Source organism: Ochotona princeps, chromosome 6 (genome assembly GCF_030435755.1).
Source record: "Ochotona princeps isolate mOchPri1 chromosome 6, mOchPri1.hap1, whole genome shotgun sequence".
Classification (NCBI taxonomy): Eukaryota; Metazoa; Chordata; class Mammalia; order Lagomorpha; family Ochotonidae; genus Ochotona; species Ochotona princeps.
The window spans coordinates 30,232,150-30,256,099 of NC_080837.1; the positions used below are offsets into that span (position 1 = coordinate 30,232,150).

Sequence of the window (23,950 nt, forward strand, 5' to 3'; positions counted from 1 at the left end):
GAGGTTGGGTAGGGAAGAATGAATTAGGTGATTCATTTGTGTTTGTATTTGCAAATCTTTCAGATTCCGGTTTGTTCTCCCAAATCACACTCATGCCAAAGGCCTAACTTATTTGTCACCATCTCTGCAAATTGTTACACCATGGTAGGCCAACAGAAACAACAGTGGATGCCCACTGCTGGCTCACAGGTATGGAAACTGCCACAACATTATGTTGTTTATGCAGGCTTGCTTGTTTTTGATTTCAGATAATGACTTCCAGGTAGCACCAATTTCATAGGCTTGCAACCTCTACGTTTGGGACAGAATCACATGCGGAGGCAGAATCACCATCTTAAAATTCTTAACAGTTTTTTAACAGAGGATGCTTTCAATATCTGTTGCTTTTCATGAACCCTGTAGAAAAGTATGGTTTTTGTTTCACCATTTTTCTCTCATTGTTTTCATAAAAGTATAGCTGTTTTGCATCTTTCTTTACCTACCAAAAAAAGCCTGTTTACTTTATGCCTCACCTCCTTTTGGCTTTACCAGAAAGAATCTTAGACTTTTGTATTGAAATTGGCTGGAATTTTGCTATCCAAATTTCACTTCCTTAATTTGATTTTTTAAACTCCATATAATTGAATTTGGTTATTTTTCATTTCTTTGTACTAGAAGTAGTTTGACAATCATTATAAGAAAAGAAAATTCAACTTTTAAATAGTTTTCACTGGGTTTATGTCTATCCTTGGCATCTAACAGTATACTGTCAGGGTTTCTGCTCTTCATGTGGACAGTGACTAAAGTACCATGTGCAAGGAACTAAGCAAGTTCATTGACACTGGTAAACCCATGACACTGATAGCATCTACTATAGTGAAAGGACTATAGTGTGGTGTCCAACATGAATCAGTGCTGAAGTAGCCTACCAAAGAAACAAACAAAGGAAAAATCTGAGAAAAAAGCATTAGTCCAAGAAAGTTACCCTTTAGAGTCATCTCCTCTGCTGGATATGCAATATTAGTACAGGGACCCAAGAAGGATGAAAAAAATTATATTATAAGACCCTAAAAGGAACACGGTAATGATTTAGTACAAAATGTAAATGAAGGGAAATTAATAAAATACCTGCTATTGATTCCAAACTATTTAAAGAGATAAAAGAGAATATGGATGATTAAATGAATTAGAAAATCAGTGCAACCTATGAGTGAGAAAATCAGTAAAAGAACAAAATACAAGTTGTACAGTTATAGAACTCAGTAGGTCACATAAGATATACAATCAAAACCTTCCAACCACAGACGAGATGAATCAGAAGAAGCAATATCTGAACTTGAAGTCAGGTCTTTTGAAATATTCTATGCAGATAAAAGAAAGAAAAGAAGAATAAAGACAATCTCCAAGATTGTTGAGCTACAATTAAACAACCTAATATTTGCATCCATGAAACACGTAAGGAAAAGAGAAAATGGCACAGAAAAATCTCTTTCTACAATCAACAAAAAAAATGCCAAAGATGTATTACACTGTAGAGCATCTGTACCTTACAGTCACTCTTAGAACATTCCATGCAGTGGCTGTAGAATCCACATTCACTTCATTACCACGGGGAATATTAGCAAGGATAGACCTTGGCCCATGAATTTGAGCACAAATGAGTCTCAAAAATTTCTGAAAAATTATTGTCATGTACTATATAATTTCTAATCACAATGGAATGAATTAGAAATTAACAAAAAATTGTAGAAAGTATACCAATATGGACAGCTATCAACTCCTGAATGAATAGTGAATCATTGAAAATAACAAAGGGAAAATTTTAAATTCTCTGAACTGTATGAAAATGATAATAAAACACAGCAAAATATAGGTGGCATAGCAAAAACAGTAAAAAGTGGGAAGTTTGACCAATAAAAATCTACATTAAAAAAAAGATACAAAATAAACAACCTAAAATGCGTCTCAAGTACTTAGGAAAATGGAGACAACCCAAATCAAGTTATTTGAATAAAAGGAATGGTAAATACCAGAGCAGAAATAAATGAAATACAAACTAAGATAACAATGAAGAAAGACTAATGAAATGTAGAGATTATTTTCTGGAAAGAAAATAAAATTTTAGACTAAGGAAAAATATTTATATAAAGTAATAGTTGCAAAAGGAGATAGTACAGCTGTTAGAATTATAAAGGATCATTAGCGACGAGTTTTATTAGTTGTAAATGAACAAAATTGAAAACCATTGAAAGAAATGGGAAAAATTAATGAGCCTTGAAGTCACTAAAGCTACACAGGTCAAAAAGGAATGAGGAGATGAATTTGTAATAAAAGCCAAAAAAAATTTTTTTAAGATTTATTTATTTTTATTGGAAGGACAGATATACAGAGAGGAGGAGAGACAGAGAGGAAGATCTTCCATCCGATGGTTCACTCCCCAAGCGAACACAATGGCCGGAGCTTGTCTTCCCCAGTCTCCCACGCAGGTGCAGGGTCCCAAGGCCTTAGGCCATCCTTGACTACTTTTCCAGGCCACGGGCAGGGAGCTGGATGGGAAGCAGGGCTGCCAGGATTAGAACCGGCGCCCATATGGGATCCTGGCGTGTTCAAGGCGAGGACATTAACCACTACGCTATTGTACCAGGCAGCCCAAAAAGATTTTCGTAAGGACTTTTAGAAATATTCATATAGAGTTTTCTCTAGAGGCAGTATATAGAAAGGAAGTGTGTTATGAAATTCAATTTGGAAGATGAGAATATAAACATTTATCTCTATCCTTTTTTGAATTATAGGGATTTTATTGGAATATTAAATAATGTATTTCAACTCTGAAAATTATAAACTACTAGTGTGTCATAATTTAAAGAATGTATAAGTATAATGAACAGCCTAAAATTGTGCCAATGAGAAATATTGATTTTATTTCTTTAGAAAACACAGGAACCTCCAAAAAGTTTTGAAGAATTTTTACAATTTCAAAACCTGGTGAGTAGAGCATCGTATTTTATGTGTCAATTCATCTTTTAAAATATGAGTTCTAGAAATGTAAAGACTTAGAAAAGTCATTTAAAAATGGAAAATAAAAAAATATATTACAATGAGACATGCACTTAAAAATATTTATCTCTTCAGTAGACCTACACTAAAGATAGATTAAAATAAAATGATATACTTAAATAGCACAATGATGGGCTTATGACTAATTTTTTTTTACATTTTATTATTATTATTATTATCACTTTATGATACAGTTCCATAGGCTCCTGGCATTTCCCTAATCCCTTCCACAATTTGCTCTACCCCACCTAGTTCCTCTATATCATTACTAACAAATGGTTCTTCATACACAGTCATATGTCCGTCATAGCGGGCATGGACAATGGCAGAGAGTCCAGCATCTTATTGTCAAGATATAGTGAACAGTTTCATTGCAAGTCCATCTTTGTCTGGAAGTGGAAATACATACTACATTGTATCCTCACATCTGGATGTTAGTGTCCATTTGACAGCTACTGTACATCCCCTTAAATGGAAAGTCATAATACAAAATCAACAACAGAAAGAAAAATAGAAATTTACAATGCCATGAAGTTAAATGACATGTTACTAGATATGACAGTCTCCATTACACAACTACTATCCATCCCCTTGAATGAAAAGCCCCAAAACAAAATCAACATCAGGGAGAAAAAAGAAATTAACAACACCAAGAAGTTAAATAACATGCTACTCAATGACTAATGTGTAGCTGAAGAAATGAAAATCAAGACCCTTCTTGAAGAAAATGATGCTACTGTATTTTCTATGAGTCATTGGATGATTTAATCAGAAGAAAGTGTTTTGAAGAGATGAAACTAACAGAAAACAACAAAACCCATGCAGTATAGTTTCCGTTGATTTTTGTTGGTGAAATGTGTCTCTTCTAGACAATAAATAGATGTCTTGTTTTTTAACCCAGTCTACTAATCTATGATGTTTGGTTGAGCTTAAGCCATTTACATTCAGAGTTTAATATGTATGGATGGTATTTTGGTCCTGTCATTTTTAGGAATGGGTTGTTCATTGGTTTAGTCTTCTGTTGTCATTTTAGTGGGATGTTCTTTCCATTTGCCTTTGGTTTTGTTTGGTGCTATTCCTCTTCTCTCTGTCAAGAGAACATCTTGAAGTCTCATTTGTAGGGCAGGTTTGAAAGAGGCAAATTCTTTTAACTTTTCTTTACTGTGGAAGAATGTTATTTCATTTTCCAAAACAAAAGAAAGTTTTGCTGGATGTGCTATCCTAGGTCAACAATTTTTTCTTTTAGAATCTGGAATATGTCGCTCTATCCTCTTCTTGCCTATAGAGATTCCTGTGAGAGATCTCCTGTGAGTTTCATTAGCATTCCTTTATATGTCAACTGATTTTTTTCACGTGCACATTTAAAGATCTTTTCCTTGAAGAGAGCTTGATGATCATGTGTCTTGGTGAAGATCGCTTTTGATCAAGCTTGTTGGGAGTTTTGTGCCTCTCCTGGATGTTGTTTCTCAATTCCTCCTCTAAATTAGGGAAATTTTCCTTTATTATTTCATTAAATACATTTTTAAACCCAACTTCTCTTTCTGCACCTTCTGGGACTCTCATAACTCTTGTATTTGGCCTCTTAATAGTGTCTTTCAATTCTTGAATACTTTTTTTGGCCTGATCCAGCTCTGCTTCCAGCTCTTTGTTTGCTTCCCCCTGATGACAGGAAATATCTTCCAATTCTGAGATTCTTTCTTCTGCTTGCTTCATTCTATTTTGGAGACTCTCCATTGTACTTTTAATTTGCTCTACTGTGTTCTTAATTTCTGATATATCAGCCTTGATTTGCTTTATTGCTTCCTTAAATTCTTTGAACTCTTGTATGTGTTTCTCATTGTTGATCAGAATCTTTAAAATGAGTTTTCTGAATTCTGTATGCTCCATTTTCTCGATGTCTTTGTCAGTGATCTCTGAGGTTGGCATAGGGTTTTGCTCCTTTGCATGGGAGTTTTCGGTAATATTCATTGTGCCTCTGTCTCTTCTTTTGCTCTTGGTCATTGTACTTCTGGATAGTAGATTCTTCTCCTTGGGGCAGGTTTCTAAGCTGCGTCACCCACAGGCCTACAATGCGTTTTTACTTATTGCAGTTGGTACACAACTCTTTGCTTTGCAGCCACTTGTGCCACAATCTCCAGCAAGTTCCAGGTCTGGATTCTTATGTGAGATTCCCACTGTGGTCTCCACAGCCCCAGCTCCTAGCTCATCACTTTCCTCCTCCTGTGATACCATGCTGAGGCTGCACTGTTTTCTCTACAAACTTTCTCCCACTTCCAGTTGGAGCAGGTCCCAGGATTAGAGAGACACCAGGTGTCCTACATAGTTAGGTTGTTGGTGGCACTGATCTTGTCAGAACCTGTTCGACATTAGGTCTGGGTGACACATGGACCTATTTTGATTGGTACAATGCCACAGTTGGTATTATTTTCCTGTGGGACCAGTGCAATCCACCGAAGTCAATGAGTTCTCACGAGCTCAGCACATGCACAGCTCACTGTTGTCCCCTGCAGTCCTAAAGCTATTGCCACAGTGTACAAAATGGTGCCTGATGTTCCACCACTACTAGAGTTCTTGATCTGCTGGCCATCAGGTCTGAGGGCTACCCAGGCCTGTCTTGGGTGAAACCTGTGGAATGCCACGTTGATGCAGTTCACTGAGTCAGAAATGAGTTCACTTCTAGCCCAATGTATGCTCAGTCCTTTCCCTTGCCTTTGCCTCCCTACGCAAAATGGTGCCCAATTCAGCTCTAGGGGGCTGACTGGGCTGTGAAATCCATGCTGTTCTCGCACTGCCCATCTGTCATCTGCTGCTCTGTCTCTGCTCCTGATCAAATCAAACAGACCAGCAAGACGGACAGTTCTTTGTCTAGGTTCACCTCCCAAGCTCCCAGTGAAAGTCCCTTCCCACCTGGTTGCTTGTGGGGTTCCTTCCGGCTGCTGGTGGAGTTCAGATTGCCGTTAGCTGAATGCCACTGGAGTATCAGTCACTGCCACACCATACCATTGTGTCTGTCAGTCTCCAGGTACCCCTCTGCTGTTGTTCTGTCCTCTCCTATTTCCTGAAATATGTCCTCTCTGCTTCATCATGATTAAATGTTTTTCCTGCCATTCGAACGTGTCCCTACCCTATTCTGCCATTTTGATTCTCCCTTATGACTGATTTTGAAAGACAATATTGTAATGGCATGGGAAAAATTAGTGTGGGGGTATTGGGGAGGGAGCAAGGGAAATCTCAGAGCCTATAGAATTGTATCATGGAATAATAAAATAAATAAATAAAATTTTAAAATCAAAGCCTATCTTATTAATTATATGTGAGTGCATCCTTGTATACAAAGGACCTGTTTATACTTTTTTTGCAAAGGCTCTGTCTAGGGACAAGTATGGTGGCATACTGGGTAAAACCACCGTCTGCACTGCATCATGGGTACTGGTTTGTGTCCCAGTGCTTGGATCTCTGCCACACACATGGGAGACTAGAAAAGACTACTGACTTCAGCCTGGTTCCACCCTAGCTGAGCAAGAAGACTGAAGTCTCCCCCTGGCTCTCACTCTGTTTGCAACTTTTTCAAATAAATAAATAAATTTTTTTCCAAAAAAGCTCTAACCATTATTACCATTTATAATTTGATAATATATAATTTATAATTTATGGCTTTATTTTAATCTGTTTTTTTTTGTCTGTATTCTTCAGCAAAAAAAATCCAGATTCTGTAGTTACCTTATCAAAGCCTGACTATATCTTTCCATTTCCAAACTGTTGGATATGTGAAGATATCCAGGATTAAAATGACTACATGTGTATTATTTTGTTTTTGGGTCAAGGTGCTTTTCATATAGCAATGGTAAGAAAATAATAAGTTCCAGTAATTGATTAAAAATATTTTAAGTACCTTCTATATTCAAGGCATATGAACACTTACAGAATGGCAGTGAATAAAAACTAGTGGGCCCGGCATGGTAACCTAGTGGCTGAAATCTTCGTTTTGCTTGCACTGGGATCTCATATGGGCTCCAATTCGTGTCTTGTGTGCTCTGCTTTCCTATCCAGCTCTATGCTTGTGCCCTGGTAAAGAAGTTGAGGATGGCCCAAAGCCTTGGTACCCTGCACCTGCATGGGAGACCTGGGAAGAATCTCCTGGCTTTGGATTGGCTCAGCTCCAGCAATTTTGGCCACTTGGGAAGTGAACCAGTAGATGGAGGATCTTTCTGTCTGTCTCTCCTTTCCTCTGTGAATCTGACGTTCCAATAAAAAAGTAAATAAATCTTTTTTAAAAAAGCTGGCAAAGATGTCTGCCCTCATGGATCTCTTATTATTTTAGAAAGAGGCATATTGTAAGAAAATGAATTAATAAAACACAAGAGAAGTGGAAAATATATCCTAAACTGCTTAAGGTTTTTTGGAAAAGATTATTTTCTTCTTTGCTTGTAAACTACAAAGCTGGAGCTGTGTGTCTTTAGAATGGTATGGTATTTAAGAACAAAGGCTCTGGTTTCTGCTGGCCTGTGTTCATAACCTGACCCTGCTGAAGCATTGACCACTTGCAATCTACTTGTTTGCTATTAATTTCTTTTCTTTAATAAAAAATTTTTCTTTGAAAGGTAGAGTTACAGAGAGAGGTAGGAATTGATAGAGATCTTCCTTCCACTGAGTTACTCTCCAAATGACTGCAACAGGCAAGTGTGGTCCCGGGAAAAGCTAGTAGACTGGAGCTTCATCTGAGTCTTCCACATGGATGTAGGAACCCAAACATTTGGGCCACCTTCCACTGCTTTCCCAACTGCATTAGCAAGGAGCTGGATCATACTCCGGGTTACCGGACCTCAAACCCATGCTCATAGCAATGTTGGTATGGCAGGCACTGGCCTAACCATTGAAGCCACATGCTGGTCCCTGTTGATTTTTTGTTTAACTGTCTTCTATAACATTATCTAAAGTTTTCCATTTTTTTGCCACTTGCCATTCATTTAAATCTCTCATAACTGAAATACTTATATACTCCCAACTCTCCCTCTATCTCATCATAATTATATGTACCTTTTTATTTCAGCAATTTCTGTACTTTGATTTTTGTTTTTTAGTTCTTAAATTCTTTCCTATTGCTCTCCTTTCAGTTTGTTACCATGTTTCTCTATTTTATTTTATAAAAGTATTTTTATATTTTACTTGTGTAATATGCTCTTGTTCTACTGTTTCATCGTTGCCATGTCTCTTACTAATCCTTTTCATTTATTTATTTTATGGGTTTTTTCCACTACCCATTGTTTACTGGCTATTTCTCTAACGCTGTGGACAGAGCAATGATCAAAACAAGGAATAATTTCTATCCTTGTGGATTCTATATTACCCTGAAATTTCAATTCTTTTTTTTTCTTATAATGTCACACATTTGTATTCTGTTTTTCTGTATTGTTTTGTTTCTTGTTTTTACTTCTTCAGATGTTAAAGGATTGGTTCCTTTGGATACATCATTTCTTGTAATATTTATTTCCCTTTAGAAAACAATGACATTACTTGTAGCTCACAGTTCCTTTGCCCACTAACTGCAAGTTAACTCTTGTTTAGATCCCCTGTGTCTGGCTGTAAAATTTACTTTTCAAATCACATTCTATTCATAAAGTATCTGGTTGAAGACAAAACACTAAGGAAATAGAAACAAGAGATGAGAGTAGGAAATCAGATTAGAGCCTGTCCTAAAATCATTATGTGTTATCCATTTAATAATGCATCCTTAAAGAATCCAGTAAAAGAATCAAGGTTTATTTAAATATCACTTTTTAAAGATTTATTTATTTTATTACAAAGTCAGATATAGAGAGAGGACGAGAGATAGAGAGGAAGATCTTCCATCTGATGATTCACCCCCTAAGTGAGCAATGGCCGGTGTTGTGCCAATCCGAAGCCGGGAACCAGGAACCTCTTCCGGGTCTCCCATGCAGGTGCAGGGTCCCAAGGCTTTGGGCCATCCTCGACTGCTTTCCCAGGCCACAAGCAGGGAGCGGGATGGGAAGTAGAGCTGCCGGGATTAGAACCTGCGCCCCTATGGGATCCCGGCGCGTTCAAGGCGAGGACTTTAGCTGCTTGGCTGTGGTGCCGGGCCCTAAATATCACTTTTTAAGTGTTAATAGTTTTGGAATACCAGTCAGTTTTATTTAGCCTGCTAATGTAGCAAAGAGAATTTTACTTGTAGAATTTCAGGATACTGTATTCATATCATATTACTGATAGAGTATTCTGTATCCTAAAGACTTGAGACCAGAAATGCTTCAAATTTTGGATATTAGCATACACATAATATATTAGAGATGGGATCCAAATCTAAAATAAAATTGATCTATGTTTCATGTATAATATTTTATAAATTACAAACGTGGACTAATGACAGGAAATATCTTCTAATTTTGAGATTCTTTCTTTTGCCTCCATTCTATTTTGGAGATTCTCCACTATACTTTTAATTTGCTCCACTGTATCTTGATTTCTGATATATTAGCTTTCATTTTATTAATTGCTGCTATTTCCTCATGTAACATATTCCTTAAATTCCTTGAACTCCTGCATTATGTGTTTCTCATTGTTAAGAAGAAGCTTTATAACAAGTGTTTTGAATTCTGTATCCCCCGTTTTCTCAATGTCTTCGTCAGTGAACTCTGAGGTTGGCATAGGGTTTTGCTCCTTTGCTTGGGAGTTTTTGGTAATATTCCTTGTGCCTCTGTCTCTTCTTTTGCTCTTGGTCATTGTACTTCTGGATAGTAGATTCTTCTGCTTGGGGCAGGTTTCTAAGCTCTGTCACCCACAGGTCTACAGTTCAATTTTACTTATTACAGTTGGTACACGGCTCTTTGTTTGAAGTTGGCTGTGCCACTCCCTCCAGTGAGTTCCAGGCCTGAGTTCTTATGTTAGATTTCTACTATATTCTCCGTAGACCCAGATGCTGGATCACCGCTCTCCACCTCTTGTGATACCGTGCTGAGGTTGCACCATTGTCTCTACAAACTTTCTCCCACTTCAAGTTGGAGCAGGTCCCAGGATTAAGGAGACACCAGGTGTCTTATATAGCTAAGTAGTTGGTGGTGCTGATCTTGCCACAACCTGTTGGCCATTAGGTCTGAGGGCCACACAGACCTATTTTGACCCATATGATGCCATAGTCGGTATTATTCTCTTGTGGAACCAGTGCAATGCACTGAGCTCAGTGAGTTCTAGCTGAGCTCAGCACATGCACAGCTCACTGTTGTCCCCTGCAGTCTTAAATTCTTTGCCACATTGTAAGAAATGGCACCTGATGTGCCAGTGCTAGAGTTCTTGATCTGCTGGCCAGCATGTCTGAGGGCTACCTGGACCTATCTTGGGTGACACCTGTAGGATTCCACATTGTTGCAGTTCACTGAGCCAGAAATGTGTTCACTCCCAGCTCAGTGCATGCACAGTACTGTCTCATAGCCTTTGCCTCTTTAAACAAAATGGTGCCCAGTTCAGCTCTAGGGGGAGACTGGGCTATGAAATCCACCCTGTTCCCACACTGCCTGTCTGGGATCTGCTGCTCTGTTTCTGATCCTGGTCAAAACAAATAGACCAGCAGGATGGACCATTCTTTGTCTGGGTTCACCTCCTGAGCTCCTGGTGAATGCCCCTTCCCACCTTGTTCCTGGTGGAATTCCGGCTGCCGCTGCAATTCAGATTGTCACTTGCTGAATGCCACTGCGGTATCGGTCACTGCAACTCCACACCATTGTGTCCACTGCTTTCCTGTGTCTGTCAGTCTCCAGGTACTGTTCTGCTGTTGTTCTGTCCTCTTCTGTTTCCTGAAATGTGCCCTCTCTGTTTCACACTGGTTAATATTTCTCCATCTCTTTTAAGTCCTTACCCTATTCTACCGTCTTGGTTCTATATTTTGAGCTTTTAGGGATCAAACATATAGCAGATTCCAGTTTCTTGATTCTAATGCCTAATTTTTAGTAAGTAGGATAATGTTTTTATTTCTCTTATTTTGAAATTACTAGGGATGGTTGGACAAGCAAGCAAACAACAAACCCAATCTGAAGTTTGTGACTATTTCAATTTTAAAAAATAACACTATTGAATAAAATCTGAACTTTTGCTATTTTGGTTTTGTATTGCATTTTCTAAATACATTGAAAGCAATTTAAGCTGTGTTTTTCCCTTTGACATTTTTTCCAGGATTATTGGCCGAAGGAAATTGGTTTTCAAAATAATAAGTGGATACACCTTCTGAGAAGTGTGAAAGAAGATAGTTCATTTATTTCAATTTATTCATACCTATGGAATACTGTCCCTCGAATAGATGAGGCACTCGTGAAAATGGATTCAAGATTACATGAATGTTCACTTCTTCTGAAACACCATGCATGCAGAATATTTGAGTGGAATGACATGATTTCCAAAACAAGTAAGCCTTTTCTTTTGTGAGTGAAGCAATGGTCAGTTCTGTGTTTGTTTTGTGTGTGTGTTTGTTCTTGTGTGTATTTGCGTGTGTTCCATTTTCATGAAAGATAAAATAGTAATGTAGAAAATATATTGAAATGATAGGAAACTTTTGTTTTAAACATCTTCACCACAAAGTGATCTAATATGGGCTTTTAGTTTATCATGAACATACAGTCTCAAAGAAAGTGTTGTTGCTATGGCAGTGACTGAAAGTAAACTTCCTTAAAACTCAGGAGTGCTAGGAGAATATCAGGGAAGCATGATTGCATCAGTTGGTCTTGTTAAGTGTAAACACGTCCAAAATTGCTGGGACAGGAGCAAAAAAGCACAAGCAAACTTACGAGAATGGATAGTATTCAATATGCAATACTTGAGTTAATGACAAGCATATCTGCAAGTAATTATGCAAGTACTTGTTTTCAGTACTTGTGCAAAATTTTTTCTTAGCCAATTATGGTAATACTTCCAGAACATTATTGAATACTAATGGTGATTCTTGTCTTATTCTTGAATGAATGGGAAACTTGTAATTTAGAATCTTTGGAAATGATAATGTTGGTTAAGTAAATTGAATTAGTTATATTTTGTTATGGAGTATACTGTTTTTATTGATTCTGAGAATATTTGTTACTATTAAATTTTCTATTTATTTAATGTTTTCTTCATTTTTTTAAAAGATTTATTTTGCAAATAAGAAGCTTAATTTACTACACCACAATGTGACTTCCTGTAACTGAATTTCTAAATGTTTTAAAATCATGAATTTTTGAATGTGTGTAGACTATACACACACATACACAGATTTTTTATGAATGTATATGTATGTGTTTGTGTGTGTGTGTGTGTATGTGTATGTTGGTTCTGAAAAAACTTCATGGAAAATATACAGTATCTGTAAGTTGTGTACCATGAACTTCTTAAAGTACCCTCATACATTTCTATATGTGTATATGTACACACATAAATGAATAAATGTCATAAATGATACATAGACATAAGCAGTAAAACAGGAACTTACCTGTTCACACTGTATTTACATGTTGAAATCTAGAATATCTGACTTCAAGGTTAAGTCTCCACACTTAATCTATCAACTATTAACATTTTGGGGTTTAAATATCTCCCATGAGTTTCAGAACCTATATCATGCTCAATTCATAACAGTGTTGCAAATATGTTATTTGGAACATATTTCAGAAAAACAAAATGCAATACATGTGATAATTCTAATTGTCCATTCAACTAGTATGTGTCTGGCATTATATTCATTAACATAACTAGTTTAATTCACGGAAAAGTTTCATTTTCTTTAAATGTTTTATAAAATAGTCCTCAGTTAAAGACTTATATTTGTGTATTTTTATGTTTCGTAAGCTGCTTTTGAAAAACTGGAAAGATACAAGACATTTATAAAGAAGTATGATAAGAAAAGGAAGATCATGGTATGGCATTTATGATTTCATCATCTTTAAGAATTATGGAATAAGTAAATAATTCACAAACAAGCATCAATGATGGATGTTTTTGTGAATTTTCTTTTAATCTCATCTATCAATCTATTCATGTGATTTAAAAATAGCTAGACTCATTTTTCATACTCAGTATACTTCCGTCTTCACATAGCTACAAATTACTTGAAAAACTACTTTAATGTTTATCCCATTCTTACCTGGTAATTTATTACAACTTGTCCTCTACCTTTAGGAGAAAACAAATGAGGATTCTTTTTTGTGATGTGCTTATTACTCTGTCCATTTTCTTAACATTTTTTGAGACTGTGTGCATAGAGTAGGCTTTAGAGTAGGCTTTAGAGTAGGCTTACTATTATATATTTAGGAATTTTTTGAAATTAGATTCTGAAATATAATAGTTTTAATGAATACTTTAAGTGTCACCACTTGCCCATTCATGAAAGACATAAACCTAGATATCACTGTGCTCAAGTCTTGAAGAAAATTGCTGGTTTGCTTTCGTGAAACAGTAAGTCATCTGGTAACAGAAACATAGCCGATTATACTGTCAGTTTTTCAGAAAGTGAACCGTTCTTGTAATCTCAGATTCTATTTTTAAATGCATTACTGCAATATATTGGCTTTGCTTTATTCAGAATTTTGGATCTATATTTGATAAGATTTATTTGTCTTATCCCATTTTTTATTACTTTGGGTAGCAAAATTATATTGATCTCAGAAAGGGAAGTTTTTCTATTACATTGTAGAATATAAGAGCAGCATTTGCTCTTGAAAGTTTCAGTAAATTGCATGTGGATTTTCATTGATTAATTTATTATTTGTATTCTGCAGGTAGAAATTATTAGTTCGGTAGAAAAACTATAGTAGTTAATTACATAAAATCTACTTTATTAGAATGGAAAATGTAATACTGAGTAAGTGAAAGAAGTTACCAAATAATATTTACAGTTGATACCTCTAAGTTTCAAAACATGCGAAGCATGTGTTTGGGGGTGTGTGTGTGTGTGTGTTTGTGTGTGTGAATATATAGTGTTAATAGAATGCAATGTAGGGCCCGGTGGCGTGGCCTAGCGGCTAAAAGTCTTCACCTTGAAAGCCCCAGGATCCTGACAACCTCTTAACAGGAGGTCATGTGCGTGGAGCAGGGGGGCACTCCAGGATGGAGCAGGTGGCAAGGAGAAAGCCTGGATCCCAACCATGAAGACTCCCAGACCTTCACCACAAACTATTAATACGAGCAACAAGGACTATATCCCAACTGCCAAGGAGGCCGCAGGGAATTGGATGCCCACCCCCAACTTGAGCTTCCGCTGGGGATGGAAGAAGTCCAAACACTACCATGCAGAAACCAACGTCATCGGAAAGACAACCAGAAGCCCTGAGCGGTCCGCAGAAACAGAAGAACAATAAACGTCCTTCGGGACCAGGGAGGAGAGCTTTCTCTGGTCCGAGCCTGGCTCCACCTCTGGACCCCCGCCCTCCCTTGCAATGACCATCAGGATCGCTCCGAAAACCCCTCATAGCAAACAATCATACAAACTAAAAAAAAACTAAAATAAATAGACAAACAACAAAAAGTAGAGCTTGAAATCTGACAGGAAAGAGCTGGCGTGGATTGGCTCATGCCTCGCTGGGTGGGACACGAAGATTAGTCACTCTTCACCATGGTGTTGGGGACTTTCCTGCACACGCCCCCCCCCCAAAAAAATGTTCTGCACCTTAATTGTTGACAAATGTCTTGTTAGAGTTACAAGCCAGTCTAGATTATCCTAAAATCTGCCAAGATCAGCAAAATTTTACTTCAACACAACAAATGGCTAAATACGAAAATGAAATAGACACGAGACAGCTGAATGGTACCTTATAGCCATTTTAAGGTATATAGCAGCTGGTCCTGTATACAAACTAAAATTGAAATGTCAATGAGCTAATCATAGGTTGTGGTTAAGAACTTGTTTTTTTTTTTTTTTTTTTTTTTTAACATACTGGTTACGCAAAACCATGTCAATTCCATAATGTTACAAATTGCTGTTAATGTTATATTGGGACTCTTAATTGACTAGGATGATATTCTACCAGCTCTAACTTTGGACCAGAAATGGTCTCCCCAAGAAACTGTTCAACCCATCTGGACAATAAGTAGCTGGACTCTATGTTTGGTATATGTTTGCAAGGAAAGAATCTTGATTGAATTTGAAATGTAATACTGCACCAAGGTGGAGGAATCCACCAGGGGGGAGGGGCGTGGGGAGGAGTGGGGGGATTCCCAGAGCCTATGAAACTGCCACATAATGCATAATAATTAATAAAAAACAAAGAAAGCCCCAGGATCCCATATGGGCGCCAGTTCTAGTCCCGGCAGCTCCACTTCCCATCCAGCTCCCTGCTTGTGGCCTGGGAAAGCAGTCGAGGACGGCCCAAAGCTTTGGGACCCTGCACCTGCGTGGGAGACCCAGAAGAGGTTCCAGGTCCCAGCATCGGATTGGCGCGTACCGGCCCGTTGCGGCTCACTTGGGGAGTGAAACATCGGATGGAAGATCTTCCTCTCTGTCTCTCCTCCTCTCTGTCTCTCCGGCTTTCCAATAATAATAATAAAATCTTTAAAAAAAAATAGAATGCAATGTATATCAACCAAAAATGGCGATTATAACAAGGGAAATGCGGGACTGTAACGAGAGGGCATAAATTTTGTATTTTATTTATATGACCTTTTTGAAAGTGTGGTCTTGATGCAAGTACTGAAATGCCAATGTGTTCTAGGCTATGGTAACATATGGTAGTTACTCACTAAAATCTGGTTTCATTTTTTTTTTTCAAAAGAAGTTTTTAAAAATCTATTCAATTTTATCAGATAATTTTAGCTACTAATTAAATGAACTTTAGATAAATTAACAAAAGCTTTAAAATATTGTCTAAAAAGTGTTTTACTTGATTCACTTATCAAGATATTGACATGTAAAAATACTTTAATATTTAATTTTAAAATGTTTTTCAGCTTTCAGATATGATGATGACAAAGAAGAATATAGAGGTATTTAATGTTTCTGTTCTTCCAAAGTATATGTTGAAACTATTATGTGGGGCTAAAGGAATATTCACAATGATATAGCTAAAAAAAAAAAAATAGATAGAGGCCTCAAGGGAGAGAGTTAGGAAAAGGTATAGAAGTTCTCTCTTTCTGCCAGATCCACATATATTTACATGTGTAGTCTAGGTAATATTCCTGGTCATCTGAATATACATAAAATTTGTTCTAAAATATCATTTTGTTTGATTTTTAGATTTATTTAGCATAGGAGTACACAAGGACTTATAATTTCCAAGAAGCAGAAAATATGAAGGTTTTTCTTCCTATGTGATATTTAGTAGAAAGTGATCTTGCTAATTTAGTGATACTTAAATATTTTCCCTTTGTAGTTGTTTGAAACTGCTGTACTGGAAATGAAATATTTACTGCGATATTTCTACTTTTCTAGGGTTGCAACTTCTCAGGATTCAAAAGAAATGAACTTACTCAGCTACCCAGACATTTGGATGCTGAACGAATTTATATTTTTGTCTTAAAATCCCATAACTATGATGTATGTAAATATTTTATCTTTATTGTATAATAAAGACTATTTCATGAATGAGGCTTTTATAGAACGCAATGGATAAATGTTTGATCATTTGGAAATTAAATTTGGTTAGAAAAGACTAGTGATGTCTAACTCTCTGGATAGAAGAGCAATTATTAGATTCTATACTACAGCCACAGGAATTTGAGGTTGCTAATGTGTGTAGGTTTGGCAGGGAGCAGTAACCAGTGTTTTTTATTCTCTGCTCCTAACTATAGTTCTGTTCCTCTGTTCTATCAGCTCAGGATGTTTTAGCCTGCTGATACGGACCCTGAAATAACTGTGAGACCACTTCTCTACCACTCTTTTGTTCCCTGTGAGCCTCCAAGTGTCCTGGGGAGCTTTAGAGTCTTACCCTTAACACAAAGCTGAGCACTTTATTTCAGTCATTGGAAAACTTTTACGTTTGGAACAAAACTACAACCATATATTTTATGTCTCAATAGTAATCGTTTTATTTTTGATGAAATAAAATATTTAAATAGGGATATTTTATAGGCTTAAAATATAAACCATATTTCAAAGACCTAGTAACAAAAGGTAAAAAATGTTTCATTTGGTTAAATGTCATTTGAATTGATTTCCCAGTTTACTTTGTCAGTGTGGCTATTAGATAATTTAATCTTAAATAAGTGTCTTATGTCAGATTTCTGATTGTACTTGTATGTAATCAGTGAACACATGTTCTTTATAAATCCAATTTATGTTAATGTCTTGATATTTTAAGAAGTTTTGCTCTCCATGTACTTCTTTTTTCCTTCATAGGAAAGAGTGTTTAAAACCTGGAAGATTCATTTTCTATCAGAAGCCTCCATTGCTCTTTTACATGACTGTTTTTGGTGGTGGTTTCTACATAAATTTAAGGTGAGTGGTATTTAAGCTCATTTATAGCTTGGTTAAGTTTTCTATAGAAGTAGTGTTGACTGAATCCTCTCTCAGAGATGATAATTTTTAAGCATCCCACATACAATAGAAACCCTCTTGAAGTCTAGAGTTCTTTCAGGAATTAATATATTAGTATGGATTTCAAAGGTCTTAGATCTTTATTAATCTGGTGAAATTAAACATTACATTGAATTAAAAAGTTTAAATTCACTCATTACTATAATTTCTGTTCATAAAGACTGCATAGAATATCCACTACATATAAGTGACCCTTAAGGAAATTCCATTTGGTGCAGAGTCTACAGATAAAACACTGATGAAGAGTAAGAAAGAGAATTCTATAAAGAAAATAATACAATAATTTGAACCTCGTGTTTGATGAGAGTAGGTATAGCAAAATCAAAATCTAAATGCAGTTCAGCAATCTATGTAATTGACTTGAATCCCCTCCCCAAAGGCTTACCAGAAAAAGAAGCATATCTATTTAAGAGCATAAATTCTGCATATTGCCATTTCTACTATATTTTTTCAACAAGTTTAGATCTCAAACAGAAACTATAAGCTATACAAAGAAGAAACGAAAGTGTTTCTCTATTGGATATGGAAATATTCAGCTTAAACTAATGTCAGATTGTTTTCAGATTATATTGAGCATTCTCACGGTTAATGTACAAAAGTTCTCAATGTTTCTAAAGAAGCAATGAGTCAAAAAGAAAAAAATTAGAAAACATCTTTAGATAGACAGCATGTAGCCACAAATATTTCTAATTGTTGCAGTCATTAATATGTTAATTAGTTTGAACCCATATACCTAAATTCAAAGAATCATATTGTATATACAGATATTATTTGTTAATTTCAAATAATCTTTTTAAAAATGAGCAAAAAAATTGACCAGATATTTCCCAAAAGAAATCAAAATGGCCCTAAGTTTGTCCAAAAATGCAAATGTATTCGAAGGAAAATACAGACTAAAACCACAGTGAGATATTACCTTATATTTGCTAGAATAGCTATGAGCAAAAGGATAAAGACAACAAATGGTGATGAAAACATGAGAAAAGAGATTTTCTGTACTCGGTTGAAATGTTACTACCATCATTATGGAAAATGGTGTAGAATCTCTTCAAAGATCTATACCTGGAAACATTATATGTTCCAACAATCTGTTTTATGAGTATGCTTCCAAAGACGTTGAAGTCTCTAGATTTAAGAGATACCTGCAATGCCTAGGTCTATTGCAACAGTATTCATAATAGCCAAAATGTAGAGGACTTAATTGCACACTTATAGATAAATGGGTAGAAACAAAAAAATGTGGCATATTTACCTATATAGCCAAAGGGATATTATTTAAAATGTATTTTTAAAGTCCTATCATTTATTAGAGTGTGAGTGAACATGGAAGACATTATACAAGCAAATAACTCAGTTAAAGAAATACAAACACCACATGAACACATTGTTAATGAATTTAAAGCAAAACAAAAGAAAAGCTCATACAATATTGAGCAGAATGTGGGTAACTGGAACCTGAGCTGGGTGTCAGGAATGCAGAGATATTGCTCAAAAATACATTGTAAGAAAGACGGAATGCATCTACTGCATCACATGTTTAATATCGATACAAATCATGATTTGTATATTTCAGTAGTGCTAAGAGTATATTTCAAATTCCTCATGTCAAAAATAACCTTAATATATTAGTTGGCTTTATTCAGTCGTTCTACATTGTATCCTTATGCCAAAACATCACATTGTACCACATAAGTACATATAATTTTGACTTATCACCTTAAAATGAATCTTTGATATAACTCAAATCAACCTCTTTATATCATAAGCAATTAGAAAAATAACAAACTAAATACCAAATAAGCAGAAGAATGGTAATAAAATTACAGTATAGGTAAGTGAAGTAAAGGACAAAAAAAGGTAGAGCCAATAAAACTGAAAGTTAATTTTTGAGTTGATCAACAAAAGAGACAATGCTCCAATTAAAATGAGGAAAACAGAAAACTTAAATTAGTGAATTTAGAATTGCAGTACTGCCCTTTTTTGCAGAAATAGAGGATTACAAGAACACTTTGTGATTTAATTAATCACCCAAGGGAAAAGAACAAATGTCCAGAAATGTGCTATCTAACAAGGCTAAATCACAAATAAATCAGCAGCAAAAATAGATGGTAGCTAGTAAGGAGACTGAATCAATAAACAACAACCTCTGAACAAAGAATACTACCAATATAACAAAAATGAACACTAATAATTTTGAAACTCTTCAGAAAAATTTAAGTAGGAGTAACTATTAGTTTATACCATTGTCAAAAACACTATAAACAAAATCTCTTATATTTTATGTTGATGCAAAAGTCCAGAACAAAATATTAGTAGAGCAAATTCAAGTTTTATAAACCACAGCCACTGAGACTTATTTCTGTAATTCAATGATAAGTTAGCATGCAAGTATATTAAATAGTTACATATAATTGGTAACTCAAATTTTCAAACCTGCAAGGTACATTTTTTTAAAATGAAGCACACATGAACATTTGTGATTGTACCTTTTGCTAATTCATCTCCATCGTATTCATTTATGATGTGACACTAGATTGAATCACATTCATCAAAGACATATCTTGGGACTTTATGTCTTGAGAACTTTTTTGTATTCATACATGTTAAAAGTAGATTGCACAGTTGAAACATACTAACTTGTTTGAGTAAATTATACAGATTTTATTTAATTCTCACAAACTCACTGCTTGTTACCTTAGGGATCATAACTGCCATTAAAATTATCATTATTTTTGCTATTTCCTCCCTCCATAGAGTTACTAAACAGGTATGAGGTTTGTATTGGGAGGTAAGGACCTGGATGCTAGTGACTCTTGCCTAGTTAACTAGACAATCCTTAATTTTTCTCAACTGTTCTGTGCATCACTGAAGTACAGAGCCACTGAAGTACAGAGGCACTGAAGTACAGAGGCAAGGTAGATGGTATCCAGCAGCGTTTAATTATAAAATCCTATAGATCTATGAATTTCAGTTCTTTTGATTTGGTAATTTCATAGATGCTACCATTAGATTTCACAATCTTTTGCTTTTGTTGCTAAATATTGTCGATGAGAGTTTGTGATTGTATAACCTCGTAAAAAAAGTTTGAACTCCGTATCTTTGTTTAACTCATGGATTTGGACTTTTTATTCATCTCATCATTACAAAATACAGCAATAACTCAGAATCCTATATTGGGACTTTGCTAAAATTTTACTATTATTATATGTAGTTGCAATTTCTTTTCAGTTAGTCCTATGTGACAATCTTGCTAGTTTTGGCTGCCTCATGTATCTTAGCAATTGGTTTAATTTCACACTGAGTTACTAATAATAAAAGAGTAAGCATCTTTAATGAACAATGGAAGGTAACGAAGTCATTGATGACTAGCTGTGAAGGAGCCTTCATGAATTTCTCAATTATTTGTGTGATTTTTTATACTAGACTCTTATCTAAAGATTTTAAAAACAGAATTATAGAAAACATGATCTCTGTCCTTGTTTAACCTTACTGCATGCCTTGAAGGTCTATAGATATTATTTATATTTGACAGATGAGAAAAACAGAACTTGATTGACTGGGAGGATAATATAGCTAGTGAATAGTGGAGCCAATATTAATGTCAAGTCTGCATGATGCCAAAACCTATGTGCCTTCCTGTATACTAATGGATTTGCTCCTTAAGAAGAGATGAATCACTGTGACTATGCAAGTTCCAATTTTAAGCTGTAATTTTGACATTAATTTTATATGCATTTTATGTCTTAAGACTCACAGGGAAAATCAAGATTATTTATTTGATAGAATTTCAGAAAGTTATGCGACACTTTTTGTGAGCATACCTCTAAATCGGAAGGACACATTCTTTCAGGTAATGATGGGGACTAACAGTTCTGCTAATTGCTTTTGGAGTGAATGAAATGGGAGAATTGGGTGCTTTATTTAAGTGCATTGAGCATATACTCTAAAACTTTTGAAATAGAAGTAGGATAATATAAAGTATGTGGTGGTGATTTTAAAACTCATACAAGTCTTGCCTCAAGAGTTTTCAAAATTTTCTTAGTGGTATCAATATTGTGTTTGAAAATAAATTCAAAATAAGAGCTACTGACTTTATTGTTTACCTACATTATTGGTTTCTCAAATTTCATGTTCATAATATTTCTTTCAGTCTTTTCTTAAGAGGACCTGAAAATTTGCATTATATGTAAGGATCAAATACCTGTTACGGTAAAGTTCAAAGCATACGGTTATGAATCAGTGTTTGTGTTGTATGTTTGTAGTTTACCAACCAGGGAATAGGACTGATTCAATGTTGTACTTCATTGATATGAAATGAAGAATATGAGAATTTCATTGAGTATTTTTAAGTTTAAATCCTAGCATTTCAAAATAGTCCACATTCAAATGGTTTGCCCCTTTGAGAATCTGTACATGAGATTTGGAGTTTGTAGGTTTTTTTTCATGGGTAAGACAGACATAAAATTGAAAGCCTCATTCACAATGGAAATAAAAACTCACACAAATTTGCCAGATATTTATGTTCAATCTTGATCTATCCCCTACACATACGTACAGTGTAGTAGGGAAACCAATAGTAGAGTTTCATGTCCAGAATTTGCTGATAATAGCCTGTGTAATGCTAGCCACCAGACCGAAAAGTTTAGTTACAGCCATCATTTTTAAACTTTTGTTGAGCAGTGATGTTCTGAAAGATAAACTAAGATTTTCCTCTGTTAATATGGAGATGTTTTCCCCCTTGCTTCCAGGAATTAATCTAATGGTTTGAAATTTTATAGTTAAACAACACAAGTGCTGTTTCTCCAGTGCATATTGTTTCAGCTAGTCTTCCTGTCATTTTTATATTAGGGCATTTACTTGTTTGATAACATCAAGCCTGCTTTAACACAGGACTCTGGTGAGAAGAATAAGAGACCTATTTAGTAAGCAAATGATGACACCATTGCATATCTTCCACTCTCTAGGACTCAGCCTGCTTTATAGCTCATGTATTATCTGGGATAATGCTGGACCTGGTCCACCATTCTCTTTTTTTTAAAGATGTATTTATTTTTTATTACAAAGTCAGATATACAGAGAGGAGGAGAGACAGAGAGGAAGATCTTCCGTCTGATGATTCACTCCCCAAGTGACAGCAATGGCCAGTGCTGAGCCAATCTGATGCTGGGAACCAGGAACTTCTTCCAGGTCTCCCACATGGGTGCATGGTCCCAAAGCTTTGGGCCGTCCTCGACTGCTTTCTCAGGCCACAAGCAGGGAGCTGGATGGGAAGTGGAGCAGCTGGGATTAGAACCTGCGCCCCTATGGGATCCCGGCGCATTCAAGGTGAGGACTTTAGCCATTAGGCCACGCCGCCAGACCTCTGGTCCACCATTCTTAAGTCGTAGAGGATGGACAGTGTGTCCAGGTCCTTTATCATCATGTAACAAGGATGGCCTTTAGTCCAGCTTCCAGTAGAACCTTCATTTTCATCTGGTACCTCATGGTCATAGCCTTTACTTCCTATATTTCTATCCGTGTTTTTGTCACAACCACTTTATTCAGTTTTAAAAATATTCTGGTTCTTTCCTACTCTCAGTTTCTTTTGAGCTCTCATCATGATTGCTTTTTGGCTTTGCTTGAAGAATTTACGGTTTGTTCTAGCCTGCTCCTTCAAACTGCAATCTGCTAGTAAACCAGTCCTGCTGAGTGCTCAACATTTTAAATGATCATTGTGGTAATGACTTCAATCCGTGGTACCAGTTAAAGGTCAGTTTTTCATAACTAAAATAAAACAGCAGAGTTAGAGAACTGACAAGGAGTTGTACAAGAGATGGCATCATTCCTCTCTGAGAGCAGGCCTTCAGTGACCTACGTACTTTCCACCAGGCCCCACCTGGGATCCACGCTTCCAACAGGTAGAGCCTTGGACACCCAAACCATGTCCAAATAATTTATAATGTTTCAGGTCCAGGTATTAGAATATGTATGTTTGGGACCATTATTAAAATTTACTACAATGACCAGGTTCTAATCAAGTTCTAAAATTTTTCAAAACTAAGGGATAGGGCCCGGTGGCGTGGCCTAGCGGCTAAAGTCCTTGCCTTGAACACCCCAGGATCCCATATGGGCGCCGGTTCTGGTCCCAGCTGCTCCACTTCCCATCCAGCTCCCTGCTTGTGGCCTGGGAAAGCAGTCGAGAACGGCCCAATGCTTTGGGATCCTGCACCCATGTGGGAGACCTGGAGGAGGTTCCTGGTTCCCGGCTTCGGATCGGCACAGTACCAGCTGTTGCAGCTCACTAGGGGAGTGAATCATCAGACGGAAGATCTTCCTCTCTGTCTCTCCTCGCTGTATATCTGACTTTGTAATAAAATAAATAAATCTTTAAAAAAAAAAAACTAAGGGGTAAATGTGTGACTGTAAATATTTCTT

General features: G+C 36.1%; 1 protein-coding gene across 1 annotated transcript in view; it reads left to right on the forward strand.

Moving 5' to 3' along the window:
- Nucleotides 1–23,950, forward strand: part of FAM227B (family with sequence similarity 227 member B) — a 151,397-nt gene that overhangs the window by 6,687 nt on the left and 120,760 nt on the right. Inside the window, exons 2-9 of the mRNA XM_058665880.1 lie at nt 64–189; nt 2,911–2,964; nt 11,218–11,446; nt 12,859–12,926; nt 15,952–15,987; nt 16,433–16,537; nt 17,339–17,437; nt 21,285–21,386. Coding sequence (XP_058521863.1) covers nt 142–189; nt 2,911–2,964; nt 11,218–11,446; nt 12,859–12,926; nt 15,952–15,987; nt 16,433–16,537; nt 17,339–17,437; nt 21,285–21,386 — 741 coding nt within the window. The 5' untranslated portion in view covers nt 64–141. The remainder of the gene's footprint in view (nt 1–63; nt 190–2,910; nt 2,965–11,217; nt 11,447–12,858; nt 12,927–15,951; nt 15,988–16,432; nt 16,538–17,338; nt 17,438–21,284; nt 21,387–23,950) is intronic.